The sequence below is a fragment of the Bubalus kerabau genome, chromosome 13, assembly GCF_029407905.1.
Source record: "Bubalus kerabau isolate K-KA32 ecotype Philippines breed swamp buffalo chromosome 13, PCC_UOA_SB_1v2, whole genome shotgun sequence".
NCBI lineage: Eukaryota > Metazoa > Chordata > Mammalia > Artiodactyla > Bovidae > Bubalus > Bubalus kerabau.
This window is the reverse complement of record NC_073636.1, coordinates 17856977-17871334: the sequence shown is the minus strand read 5'-3', so window position 1 is coordinate 17871334 and position 14358 is coordinate 17856977. Positions and strand designations below refer to the sequence as shown.

Here is a 14358-nt window from a genome sequence, read left to right as displayed (position 1 = left end):
GAACGTGAAAGGCACAGTCCTTTATACTCAAAAATTACTCTCATAATAATTTTTTTTTTGTTTCTATCTTTGTTTTCTTCATCATGCAGATTCTGTTAGCTTGTTGAAAATTCAAGATACAATTCTTCCGCATGAAAGATTAGTAGGTTTTCAAAGAAGCCATTGTGAACTACTTAGAGGAGAATTTTACAAAATGAAAAGTAAGGTTCGTGGGCTACAGAAAGAGCTGTCAGAAACAAGAGAAATGAAATCACAGTTAGAGCATCAGAAAGTGGAGTGGGAACGCGAGCTCAGCAGCTTGAGGTACTGTACATCTCGCTTTTAAAGAAATATTTGAACTGTTGTTTCCTTTAATACTGCAGAGACGTAGACGTGTTATAAGGACTAACTTATCCTCTAGGATTTTACAGGGGAGAAAGTGTTACTAGTATTGTGGAGTGTGAAATTCTTGGAAATAATATAGCAGGTTCTTAACAGTGAATGCTTCTAATAACTTAATGTATATTTTTCCAAATCATCATTTTCATGACGATACAGAAGTCCACCATAAGGAAACCCCATTAAATATTTGCCAAATTGACTTTCAGTTGCTTTTCACTTTTCTGTATTCTATTTAATACTGCAAGGAACACCTTTTCTATAAATTCATTTCTACCTTTCTAATTATTTTGAATACATTCTCTTTAATAATATTGTATAATTTGGTTAAAGTATGAGAACTTAAAAAAGGTCTGTGATCTATATTTCTAAACTATTCTTAGGAAAGTTTATATTTCTTTACATTCCCACCCACAGATGTATAAAGTAGCCATTTTTCTCAAGAGACAATGAAAACAATTGTATGCAGTTTTATTCTTAACCCTCTGTCTGAAAACAGTGACCATTATTAAGTGCTTTTCATTGTATTCCCACCACGTTTACTATTTTAAACATTGTGAAGAGGGAACAAAAGTTATTGCAGCAGTGAATAATCTCATGATTTTCTAAGAAGAGCTTTAAATTTTGCAGATTCACCTTAAAGCAAGAAGACGAGAATAGAAGAAATGCCGATATGTTATGTGAAAAAATGAGGGAGCATTTGAGAAGAAAAGAAGACGAATGTAGTAAAGAAGTTGAAGTGAAACAGCAACTAGAACTCACTCTCCAAGCAGTAAAAGTGAAACTGAAGACTGAGAAAAATAATCTGAATCAGGTAGAGTAATCTTTGGTGAAATTTTCAAATTTCTAACACTATTTCATCAATATTATTTATAATATCCCCTTTTTAAAAAAATACCATTTTATTTAGTGTTGTACCATTTATTTTGTGTCATTTTGTTTAGTGTTACAGGAAATTTTAGGTTAATGGTTAAAAACAAAAGAAATTCAAAATTCCCAAAGTAACAAGGCCAGAAATAAGAATTGTATGATGTTGACATGCTGGGTGCACTTTTTCGAGCAGAGGGAGGAAGAGGTCACATCAGTAGTAGATCCTGAGAAACCACAGGGTTGAGAATGGTGTAGAAACTGGAGGTTAAGCTCTCAGCCCACCTCAGCAACAGATCCTTCTGCCTTGAAGGACCATTGGTAAGTGAATAGGTCTAGAAGAGAAGGGGCACTGGGAGGGACCATCGTGCCTAATTTTACATCAAGTTGCCTCTGGCCTTCAATCTGGCAGGTGGCTGAGGGTCGTGGACCCCCTCCCTCTGCCCGTCAGCCCTCCAGGGCACCTGCCCCGTGAACAGCTCAGAGCTGGCTCTGCTTTCCCAGCTGGGTTCTCCCTCACAGCAGAGTCCTCAAGGACAGGTGGTAACTGGCGTCCTCGAGAGGTGCAGGAGTTTTTTTCCAGCAGTTGGTAGAAACCAGACACTCTTGAAGTTGGTTGTCCTTCATTCTGCAGAGTCCTCGAGTGGCATCTCAGAGCAGAGGAATTTGCTCCCACACCTGATATCCCTCTCAAACATGGACTGGGTCCCATCCCCGAGGTCCTAGCAGCAGATCTCCCACAACAAAAAGCTCTCGGGAAGAGCTTGGGAAGGTAGTATTTGTAATTCAAATCCATTTGTCTAGAGCAGTCAGGTGGTGACATAGGATGGCCTCATCCAAGGAGAGGCCTTTAATATTTTCCATAGGAATTGATCTCAAATTGTTTGTGACTATCTCGGAGGAGCCAGGACTCTGATTGTGGTTTAGTCCAGGAAGACCACGTGTGCTCCCCCATCGACTGTGCTACCCGACCAAGTCCTTCTGCCTTGGAGTGAGCGTGTCGGTCACTCCATGCACGTCGTCACCTTCAGTGTCTGAATCAGAATCCGTTCTTGGCTCCACTGTCATTTCTTTAACCAATACCCTGTCAACGACCTTTTCACATCATTTACTATTTTTCATTTTGTAAACACTGTGACATCAGTTGTAAAAACACTTTTGAACACTTTAAAAAGTTGTTTCTTTAGAACAACTTATAAAAGTGCCCCCCCCCACACACACCAAGGCGGGGGCCGGGGGGGAACTCTTGCTACTGACAATAGATATTCTGGGTTTTGGTAATGATGTCACTTCCTCGATTGATCACTAGGTTAGTTTATCACTTCCCTGATGGTAAGGAGGAAACTATAGGCAGTTCAGAGACCACATTTTGTGTGTCATTCTTCTGCTTGTGAGAAAATGAGCACTCTGCTCTGTGAGTGTCCTGTTTCAGTACAGGGAACTTTTGAAAACAGTGATAGATATGGCATAACATATATTTAGTGATAGTTATTAAGTGTTTTTCATTGTATTTTCCCCATCTTACTATTTTAAACATTATGGAGAGATAATGAAAGTTATTGCAGCAGCAAATAATCTCATAGTTTTCTAAGAGCTTTCTAAATTTTACCTTATTTACCATTAGTGTATGTACCATGAATGAAATAGGAAGCTAATTTGTATTGATATGTTTGTACTAGAGACATGTGGTTTGATGTAAGACTATTAGAGTCCAAAGACCTAGCGAAAAGGCTGCAGCTTACTCATATTTTTAACTTTTTCCTTTCCAGAATCATTACAGCTAATGAGTTAATTAATGTCTGTAGAAGTGCCCAGTACAGTTGTCAATAGGTGTAATTCTTGTAATTGCCTATTAAAATGTTAGAAGGTAGCATATTCTTAAGGAAAAACTTTTTGTACAAAATTTAGTCTATTTATACAGAGTTAAGGCTCTTACTGTGAAGTAGATGTATAGGAGTTATCAGATGCAGTGTTTATAAACCTAGCAAGTGGTGTTGTTTATTGAATTATAGTTGATTAACAATATTCTGTTAGTTTCAGGTATACAGCACAGTGATTCAGATATATATGTATATGTGTGTGTGTATATTATATAAATGGGGCTTCCCTGCTGGCTCAGACTGTAAAGAATCTGCCTACAATGCAGGAGACCTGGGTTCAATCCTTGGGTTGGGAAGATCCCCTGAAGAAGATGGAGAAGGCAATGGCATCCCACTCTAATACTCTTGCCTGGAAAATCCCATGGGCGGAGGAGCCTGGTAGGCTGCAGTCCGTGGGGTTGCTAAGAGTCAGACACGACTGAGCGACTTCACTTTCCCTTTTCACTTTTATGCATTGGAGGAGGAAATGGCAACCCACTCCAGTGTTCTTGCCTGGAGAATCCCAGGGACGAGGCAGGCTGGTGGGCTGCCGTCTATGGGGTCGCACAGAGTCGGACACAACTGAAGCGACTTAGCAGCAGCAGCAGCAGCCTGGAGAAGGAAATGGCTACCCACTCCAGTATTCTTGCCTGGGATATTCCATGGACAGAGGAGCCTGGCAGGCTATATAGTCTATGGGGTTGCAAAGAGTCGGACATGACTCAGTGACTAATACACATATACACTCACTCACACACACACTCACATGTACACACATATTCCGTTTCAGATTCTTCTTGCAGAATATTAAGTGTAGTTCCTTATGTTGTACAGTAGGTCTCTGTTGGTTATTTTATATCTACTAGTGTGTATATGCTAATCCCAACATCCTAATTTATCCCTTCCCCTACCCCACTTTTCCCTGTGGTCACCATAAGTTTGTTTTCTGTGTCTATGAGTCTCTTTCTGTTGTGTGAATAAGTTCATTTTAGAGTCTACATATAAGCAGTATGATATAATACTTGGCTTTGTCTGACTTACATCACTTAGGGTGATAAAGTCTAGGTCCATGCCTGTTGCTGCAAATAGCATTATTCCATTCTTTTTTATGGCTTACTAGTTTTCCATTATATAAATATTCCACGTCAGATGCAATTTTTAAGTGCAATCAGATCTATGAATCTTATTTTAAGCCTTCTGGGTTTGTTGTAGTTCAGAGAGAAGCCTTTCCAGTTCTGAGCATCTTGAAAAGTCTCTTGGGATTTCTTTTTGACTTTCGTGGATTTGTTGTCTTCCATTAAATTTTTGAACCTTTGGGAATTTATGCTGGTGTAAAGTCTGAGGATTGTATTGAACCTTATTTGTTCCTGTTGGAGACACACTTGGTGCAGCCTTTTCATTGTATAAACATATAAGTTAGTCTTTCATTTCAGAGGAAATCATGGAATGTCACTTTACTGAGTACTAGCTAAACATCTCCTTTGTCTCACTTAGGTTTCTGATAGTTGTGAAAAAGCAAAAGACCTGTTGTGCAAAAACCACATGCTGCAGGAGGAAATTGCCATGCTAAGACTGGAGAGAGACGCGCTAAAAAATCAGCACGGGGAAAATGAAGAGAACTATTTTAAGGACATTGAAATTCTCAAAGTACAGAATGATGACCTTCAAAAGACAATAAATCTGGATGAGGAAACGTTAACAAAGACTGTATCCCACTATACAGGCCAGCTTAATGCTCTGACAGCTGAGAATGCAATGCTAAACTCTAAGCTGGAGAACGAAAAAGAAAGCAAACAAAGACTGGAAACGGAAGTGGAATCCTACAGTTCTAGACTGGCTGCTGCCTTACACGATCGTGATCAAGGTCAGACATCAAAAAGAGACCTGGAACTTGCCTTTCGGAGAGCAAGAGACGAGTGGTTACGCTTGCAGGACAAAATGAAGTCCGATGTGGCTAATCTAAAAGATAACAACGAGATGCTTTCCCAGCAACTATCTACAGTGGAAAGTAAATTCAATAAGCTGAAAATCAAGCTGCATCACACAAGAGATGACCTTAGAGAAAAGACTTTGATGTTAGAACATGTCCAGAGAGACCTAAACCAAGCAGAGTGTCAAAAGCAGGACATTGAACACGTGTATCGGAACCAACAAGGCAAAGTGAATACATACCTTGGAAAGCAGGAATCCTTAGAGAGATTATCTCAGCTCCAGAGTGAAAACATGTTGCTCCGACAGCAACTGGACGACGCGCGAAACAGAGCCGACAGCAGAGAGAAAACAGTCATCAGCATCCAAGACCAGTTTCAGCAGATCATGAGAAAACTTCAGGCCGAACGTGAGAAACAAGGTGTGATGCTGGAGGAACGAAACAAGGAGTTAGTCAAGGAACGTAATCATTTAAAAGAGAGAATGTGTCAATACGAAAATGAGAAAGCAGAAGGAGAAGTGAGTATCCAAAAGGAGAAGTATCTCAGACTTCCTGAAAGAAAGTTCAAAGTGATTCTTGATTCTGGCTAAATGTTGAATCTAGTTGAATATAAAAAATACACAGGCTGTGAATCTATGGTCTCTAAACCAGCCTAAAAGCACACCTTGTATCCAGCAAATAAAAATTAGACCGAAGAAATCCTTTACTTTGAATAGGGACATTGTGTCGTTTATGAAATGCTAAGAGATTTAGTTCTGAATTGTTAACGTAGACAGGTACTAGTAATCTACTCTTTATTAAGGTAATAATTTTAATCTTTATATTACCACATTTCAGTATCATGATGAAGCAGATAAATGAAATGCTCAAACCTGAAATGAATATTTCAAAATGAAGCTTCAGTTACCTGGATTATCTTGATAGTCAATTCCAGGTTTCCCAGAGGCTATATTTTGTATACCGTACTTTGGCTTCAGTAGCTTCTCATAGCTTTTTGTTATATTTGTTGGTACAATTTTATTTTTATTCATGTCAGTTTGAGTTAATATGGGAAACATTTTAGCCTTGAATCATTTGTTCTTAAAGCCTCTCAACTCTTCAAATGCATCTACTTATCATTAAATCATAATTTGGGACTCAGGTGGTGAACTTTAGCATAACTATTCTTGATTTAATCTTCCCACTGCTGTTTATGATTTACTTAATATTTTTACAAACAATTTGCTCATAATTCTCATTTTAAGTATCAATTACTATCATTTGAATACAAGCTTGTCCTCTAAAAATGAAGGACGGCAGGATTCGTGAGCAGCAGGAATGGAGTGAGTCAGGGAGAGGGTTGTAGGAGCTGCGGTCTGGAGGCAGGTGGAGGCCAAGTTGTCGAGGCTCCTTGAAGGCCATGGGAGCAACCTTACTTTTTAAATTTCATTTTTCTTTTATATTGGAATATGGTTGATTTACAATTTTAGTAAAATTGTAAATTTTAGTTTCAGATGTACAGGAAATTGTTTCAGTTATACACGTATCCATTCTTTTTCAGTTCCTTTTCCCAGGTGGGTGACTACAGAATATTGAGTAGAGTTCCCTGTGCTCTCCAGTAGGTTCTTACGGTTAGCCAAGGGCAAAGGTGGGGAGGAGGGATAAATTAGGAGTTTGGGATTAACATAGACACCCTACTAGATATAAAAGAGATAAGCAACAAGGAAATGGCCCCATTTTTCTGCTGAGGTAGGAATCTATTGGAAAGATATGAGCACTGGTTGGAATATGTGAAGATCTCTGAGTTAATCAAAGCTTCTAATAACAAAGGAAAGGAAAATGTTTCCACAGTGTGGAATTCTCCACCACTTGTTCCACCTACACGCTCATTTCTTTCTGGACGTGAGGTGGTGAAACTCTGCAGATTTATTGGGAGGGACAGGGTGTGGACAATGGGGCCGCATCCTTTGAGTAACTTAATATCAGAAAGGCTGGAGGGTGGCCCCTTCTGTGTCTATAACTAGATTCAGTGAGGAGGAAAAAAGAAGGTGAGTTGCTGTCTGTGGCGATAGTTTTCAAAGTCCATATGTTGGAGTTATCTGTTATTAACATAACATAATAGTAAAGTGATTTGATAAACTCAGTGACACAGCATCTTATTAGGCAGTGGTGAGACAACTTCAACAAGAACTGGATGACGCTGTAAAAAAGCAGTCTATGTTGGAGGCTTCACTGAGGGTCATGTCACGTTATTGTCCTAAGTTAGAAGCTGAGGCACAGGATTTGAAGAACAATTGTAAACTGCACCCACGTCAAGTCACAAGTCAGGTATGTATGAAATTGAACGTGTTAACAGTTAATATGTAGGATAAAGTGTTTTAGGACACTCATTTTCATGGTCAGCTTTCTTCTGTAATTTTGTTACAAGTAACTTACTACAATTTTCTTATTATCTTTATAATGCACTCGTTTCTTAAACTCAGACTTTCATCCTGCCATTTGCATTATATTGTTTTTTTCTTGTATTATTTACCCTTAGGAAAGTTGGGAATTGTGCCTCATTATACACAGAAGTTGAGAGCCTTTTTTTTCTTTGAAACAATACTTTTTAAAGTGATAACTGTATTACCATGATGAAGCAAGCCAGATTAAAATCAGAGGATAATATTAGTGGATTAATAATTCCATTAATAATGGATAATATTAGTGGATTAATAATTAATTCCATTAATAATAATGGAACGTTCAGAATATTATCATTTCTCATCTTTTCTTTTGTGAATGGCTGTAGAGTTCTGTATATATTTCATGGATTTCAGAATAACTTCTGCAGAAAAGGTATTATATAAGCCAGTTGAAGTTTAGGCATTGCCTTCTTTCCTTTTCATTTTAAGTATATTGTAAAAGCATGGAGGTATTCAGATGGTGTAGAATACGTACATCCAAACTAGAGAATTAAGAAGATTATCTGGATCCTGCATTGGATTGGATTTTTTTTTTAAAGCTATTGAGATATAATTGACATATCATAGAATTCACCCACTCAACATGTATAGTTCAGTATCTCTTAGTCTAGAGAGGTGTAACCTGTGACTACAGTCAATTTTAGAGCATTTCCATCACCCCCTAAAAGAAACCCTGCATCCCTTAGCCACCACCCGTGGCCTCCCATCTCCCAAAGCCCCAGGCAACCCCCAGTCTGATATCTGTCTCTGTAGACATGCCTGTCCTCGGTATTTTATATAAGTGGAATCATGCAGCATGCTCCTTTGGGATTAGCTTTGCTCATTTGACGTCGTGTTTTCACGGCTCATCCATGTGATAACAAGTATCAGCTCTTCCGTTTCTGTTGGCTGTCAGCAGTAAGCTAAGCCATGCATCCATCATCACTAGATGCAGCTCTGGGTTCCGCTTTGGGGCTATTAATAATGCTGTTATGAACACTGATTTCCATGATTCTGTGTGCACATGTTTTTATTTCCCTGTGGTTGGATCTTATCCTCAGAGTTAGCTGGCTGATTTCACCTTTTCTTGGCCCTTGCTCAGACTGTCCTTTCTGTCTTTACAGTTTCTTTTCCTCTTGGGTAGTCCTTCATTATTTCAGACCTGGCGCCCAGTCTCTCCTCCTTCATGGAGCTTTCCTGACTGTCCAGCTCTTTGAGCCTTTTCACATCAGTGCTTGTTACCTAGGCTCTGAGGGACAGTTTAGCCCCTGATTTTACACTATTGACATTTCTTCCATGAGGGGGAGTCTTGGCTAAGTATACATTGGTGTAACAGGGAATATTTATTGATGTGCACAGCACTTGTCTTGCATAAATGGACAGTAACAAAGGATTACAAGAATGAGGCATTTTTTGTTGTTTCTGTTCAGAAAAATGTGTGGATCATCTCTGTAAACTGTTAGGAAATGGGATTTCTATAACTTTGCAAATAATTCTGTTTGGAATGCAATTCAAATTAGCAAAACGTCTTTGTACTTCAGAAAAAGGCTTATGGGATTAGAATCCATATTTACAAGATTTATTAATTAGAGTCTTATTCTCATAGTCTTCTTTTGGAAGGGATTTATTAACTTAGCCCTGCGAAGTCACTTCAGTCGTGTCCAACTCTGTGCGACCCCATAGACGGCAGCCCACCAGGCTCCACCATCCCTGGGATTCTCCAGGCAAGAACACTGGAGTGGGTTGCCATTTCCTTCTCCAATGCGTGAAAGTACAGTATCCCTCAAACTTCTTTAAAATCCTGGGACATTAAGATGGGGGGAGGAGTAAGAGACATTCTACTAAGAGGTAGACTTGTAGTCATTTTATGGAGGAAAGATAGAAAAATATTATTGAACAATAAAAGAGTGTAAAACCAAGTGCAATTGTTGTGTGACAAAGATGACAGTGAAGAACATATTTTGTGACTCTTGGTGGTGTGAACATCTTTCTTGATTCTCTGAGTAATCCCTGGTCCTACATTCGACAATACAGATACCATCGTATTTATTTGATCCTGGGTTTGAGTTAGGCTGTGCTCAGTCCACTTTCTTCACTAGCAAACAGTATCTTTATATTCTTGAAGACTGATGATTTTCCAGCAGAGCTGGAAACTGCATCTTCAAAAGGTCTGCACCTGGATGCAAAAAATCAAGTTTTTCAACAGGAGTTATCTATGAAACTAATGAAAAGAAATGTAAAAAACTAGAGAGAAGAAAAAGAAGTTGGAGCAAGAAGTAGTGACCCTCAGAAGTCATATAGAAATGAATATGATAGAACATGGTCAAGTAGAGCAATATCAACAGGAGAGGGAAGAAAGAGCGAGACAGGATCTCGTAGAGGAATTAAGAGAAGTCAACATGTTTTTGCAGATTAATTTGTTGGTCTGTCACGTGCTTGAGTTCACTCTCACTGCACAGTACATTTTGGATGTATACAGCGTAGGTGTTTCCTCTGCCTCCCTTAGAGCAGTTAGTTTTGTAGATTTCTGGAAGGAAGGGGGGTGCTTGTTTTCCCTTTAAATATTTCAGTTTCCATCACAGTTATCACTAAATTGACCTTTCAGAATGATTCTCACTAAAGAATCCTTTTACTTATAAGACCAATTGGTAAAAAACAAGACCATTAGGAAGAAAAGAAAATATTGTGGTTTAGAACTGGTACCATCCTCTTGAATTATTATCTTGTTCAATTTTTAAAATTTTAAGTTGATCCTCTTATTCTTTGAATTATCAGATTATATAAGTACTACTATAACAGTGATTCCACTTTAATTTTATAATTCAGATTTAATTCACTTCACATTAACAATAATTGTTTTAAACTTCCGCTCTCTTTTTTTTTTTTTCACCTTTGAAATCGCTCTCTGAATCACTGACTCAAAACTAGAGGGAATAAGTAGAATTTTCCAGGTTAATGATTATTTTAAAAATGTTATCTTTTTCAATTTGCCTTAGACACAAGCTGGATTTCAACAGATGGAAGTCAGAATTAAAGACTTGGAATCTGAACTCTCCAAAATGAAAAGTTTGCAAGAAGATTCTAATAAAGCAGAGTTGGAAAAATATAAGCAACTCTACCTAGTAGAATGTGAACTTATAAAGTCATTGGAAGATAAACTAGACAAGTGAGTCAAAACACAGAATCACAGAAATGAAATTTAGTTAATTAATTTGTCTCTAAAGCCTAATTTTTATTTATTTATTTATTTATTTTTTTTATTTTATTTTATTTTTTTTATCTAAAGCCTAATTTTTATAGAGTGGGGTACATGAGATTAGTAGGAAGGGAAAGCTAACTAGATGGCCACTGCTAAGGGGGCGCCTTAAGACAAACTGTTAGCACTGTGTCAAGTTTTCCCACACTGTGTAAAGGCGTACTTATGAAATAGGGGAAATGAACACAAGGGTTAAAGGCAGGATAAGTCACAAAGTGGCTAAAAGTAATATAGTGACCCGACTGAGGGGTGTGGAGGATGGAAAGGGCAGATCCCACCTGCAGTGCCCAGTCCAGGTTTCCCCACTGTCTGAAAGCAGAGCGCTCCTAGGAAGCCCTTCATAAGCCAAAGCAGCATAAAGCAAAGAAGCAGGGACCTGAGGACACATTCTGCTAGTCGATACATAAAATGAATGTGCACAAGTGAAGCACAGGTGCTCCCAGACAGGGTTTAGGGCTGTGGCGACTTGATGCTGAGATGTGGGGTGTGGCTTCCGGGGAAGGAGCTCAGTGGGGCCGGTCTCCCTGCTTGGGGAGCGCGATGCCTCTCGCTGTAAACGTATACTGAACACTGTTTAGAGTTTTGGCTTTTTAAATGAGACCAGAAATTGTCTTCAGATTTTTTTTTTTTTGGATCATCAAAAACAGGTACTGACATAGGCCCTTCGTAGAAGTGAAGTAACATAAAGTGAAGTTTGGAAAAGCAGGGGATACTTGTAATTGATCCTGGGGCTGTTTTAGCTCTTTTCAGCCTCACGCTTTGACTTTCTCGTCCTCCCTTGAGATTGTGGCTCTAGGTGATACCTCAGAGCCAAAAGCTTAATTTCTCCGAGGTCATGAGTGAAACGTGTATACAAGGGTGGTGAAAGCAAATGCTTGAACGTGGCTTGGTGGGATGGGGTGTTTCTTCATCCCTGAACTGTTTCCTGGAGGCAGGTGTGTCCCAGAGGCAGCAGGTGTCACTGTGAGGCCACCTCCCTTTCTCCCTGATGCCCTTTCTCTCCTCTCCCAACTGTGCCTTGTTACTTGAGGAGCCCCAGACACATGTGTACTTCTTTAGAGCAAGGTTACAGCTATCATTGTTTACAGGAGGTCTGCTCTGTGTTTTCAGTGTTCAAACAGTTTATTGGGAATTCCATTTACTATATGGCAACTTAAAAAATGCAGACAATTTAGGGAAACATGAATGAAATTGGTGTTTTCCATCTTCCCCAGGACTCATCAGAGGCTGGCAGTGGTCAGCACCAAACTTGAGGTGGAGAAGCAGCAGAACAGATCTTTATTCAAAACTGTTAGCACGAGGCCAGTCCTGGAGCCCCCTTGTGTTGGAAATTTCAATAATCCTTTAGTGCTCAATGGAAATCTTACTCCAAGAGCAAATGTAGGGTTTTCTACCTCAATTCCACACCCTTCGAATAACAGCATGGAGACTTACTTGACCAAGGTTAGTTCTTTTATCTTTTTTCCACTGGGTTTCAGATTTCTGGTATGAATGATCCTTGTTTTTAATTTAATGAACTTCTGAGTTGTTTATTTGACTTATGCACACTAAGTAAAAAAGTCATTAACTGTGCTAATCAAGGAGACATTTAATGATTTTTTTTGTCCTAGATCTCTCATTTTTAAGAGATACTTTTTAAATTTCTTGAAAAGCTGCATTGAAATTCTACTTTAGAAATGAAATCTTATTGCCTAGTAACTGAAAGTATACTTTAAGATGTTTGACTTTCTAATTGATTTCACTTTGGCAGTGGTTCATAATCATTTCCGAGCTTTGCTGCACCCACCGCAGTTTATCTACCCCTAAGCATAAGTGAAAAGGCAATGGCACCCCACTCCAGTACTCTTGCCTGGAAAATCCCATGGACAGAGGAGCCTGGTAGGCTGCTGTCCATGGGGTTGCGAAGAGTCAGACATGACTGAGTGACTTCCCTTTCACTTTTCGCTTTCATGCATTGGAGAAGGAAATGGCAACCCTCACCAGTGTTCTTGCCTGGAGAATCCCAGGGACGGGGGAGCCTGGTGGGCTGCCATCTATGGGGTCGCACAGAGTCGGACACGACTGAAGCGACTTAGCAGCAGCAAACATAAGTGAATCACTGGCATCTAAACACTAACCACATATGGATGTTTTTTTATTTGAAAGAATCCTAGATAAATCCTTTTTATGAATTAAACAAACTTGTAATACTAAATCAAAAGATTAATTTCTGGTTTTAGGTTAACATCTTTTGTTATTTTCTTGTACAAGAGTATGTCTTTAATTGCTATTTTACTTACAGAATTTTGATTTAAATTTCTAAAAACTATCGTGCTGAGCAGTTGTAGAATGATTCTAAATTTGTAGTTAATGCAAACATTTAAAAATTATAAATGAAGCTCACTTTATCTCTATCTTGACATCATCTGGATGGATGGTATCTAAGACAGCAATGATGGGGAGTCTTTAAATTGCAGCCAGTTTTCATTGTGTAATCATTGTGGTTAAAATATCCATTTCAGTCAGTGCACATGGGTTTGTCGTTTTGATGGTGTTTTCGTGATGTGGGTGATGCAGAGAAAAGTAGCCCTTGTTAAATGCAATCTCATCCTGTTTTCTCATTTGGCTTCTTGCCATCATAGAGGAGCAACCTAAAGTTTCTTCGACAGCACTGCGGCTATGTTGGGTCTTAGTACTTGAGAGCCGTGAAATTGGAGGACGTGCTTTAGCTGTGCAGTCACAGCGGGCCTCTGAAAACTTCATCCCAAGTCGGATACTTCCCCACGCAGGCCTAAGGGGAGGAAGCAAATGCTTGACCCCCATCCCAGACATAGGCAGCCTACTGCACACCCAAGTTCACAGTACTGTGGGCACCGACATCTTTTCAAAGAAGAGATTTGGAACCAAGCAAGCGCTTCTTAGTTCCTTGTCCCAAACTCACCCGTTAGATAAATCTCCTCTCTTCTCATATGGAGGGTAGGAGTATAAGTCCTCCCCTTGAAACCTCAGGCTGAGGAATGAAGTTCAGCTGTAATTTCTGACCAGATTTAGATTATAATTGAGATTACACTCATGCTTTTTGTATAAACTAACTAATGATGACAGCTTGGATAGAAGTATGCTAGACAGTAAAGATGGAGAAGGCAATGGCACCCCACTCCAGTACTCTTGCCTGGAAAATCCCATGGACAGAGGAGCCTGGTAGGCTGCCGTCCATGGGGTTGCGAAGAGTCGGACATGACTGAGCAACTTCACTTTCACTTTTCACTTTCATGCATTGGAGAAGGAAATGGCAACCCACTCCAGTGTTCTTGCCTGGAGAATCCCAGGGACGGGGGAGCCTGGTGGGCTGCCGTCTCTGGAGTCGCATAGAGTTGGATATGACTGAAGCGACTTAGCAGCAGCAGCAGCAGCAGACAGTAAAGAGAGATCTGTTGTGTGTTTTAAATTTTGTTCTAAATAACCCAAAATGTGGATAATTCATTGTTGACTGATTTTAGTTAACCAGGTTTTATCTGGAGGAAATGAACATCCTTTTAAGGACGAATCTCTTCAGTTTTGGCCTGCTTGATTCAAACAAAGATTTTTTCCTTCAAGTTCTCTGTCCTGTTTTTAAAAAATATTTATCCTTTCTAAATTAACTACATCAACTGCTACAAATAGGAG

General features: G+C 39.3%; 1 protein-coding gene across 1 annotated transcript in view; it reads left to right on the top strand.

Moving 5' to 3' along the window:
- LOC129626159 (ankyrin repeat domain-containing protein 62-like) overlaps positions 1–14358 on the top strand; it is a 68970-nt gene that overhangs the window by 52036 nt on the left and 2576 nt on the right. Inside the window, exons 15-20 of the mRNA XM_055545366.1 lie at positions 90–303; positions 1009–1192; positions 4599–5552; positions 7177–7341; positions 10454–10623; positions 11928–12156. Coding sequence (XP_055401341.1) covers positions 90–303; positions 1009–1192; positions 4599–5552; positions 7177–7341; positions 10454–10623; positions 11928–12156 — 1916 coding nt within the window. The remainder of the gene's footprint in view (positions 1–89; positions 304–1008; positions 1193–4598; positions 5553–7176; positions 7342–10453; positions 10624–11927; positions 12157–14358) is intronic.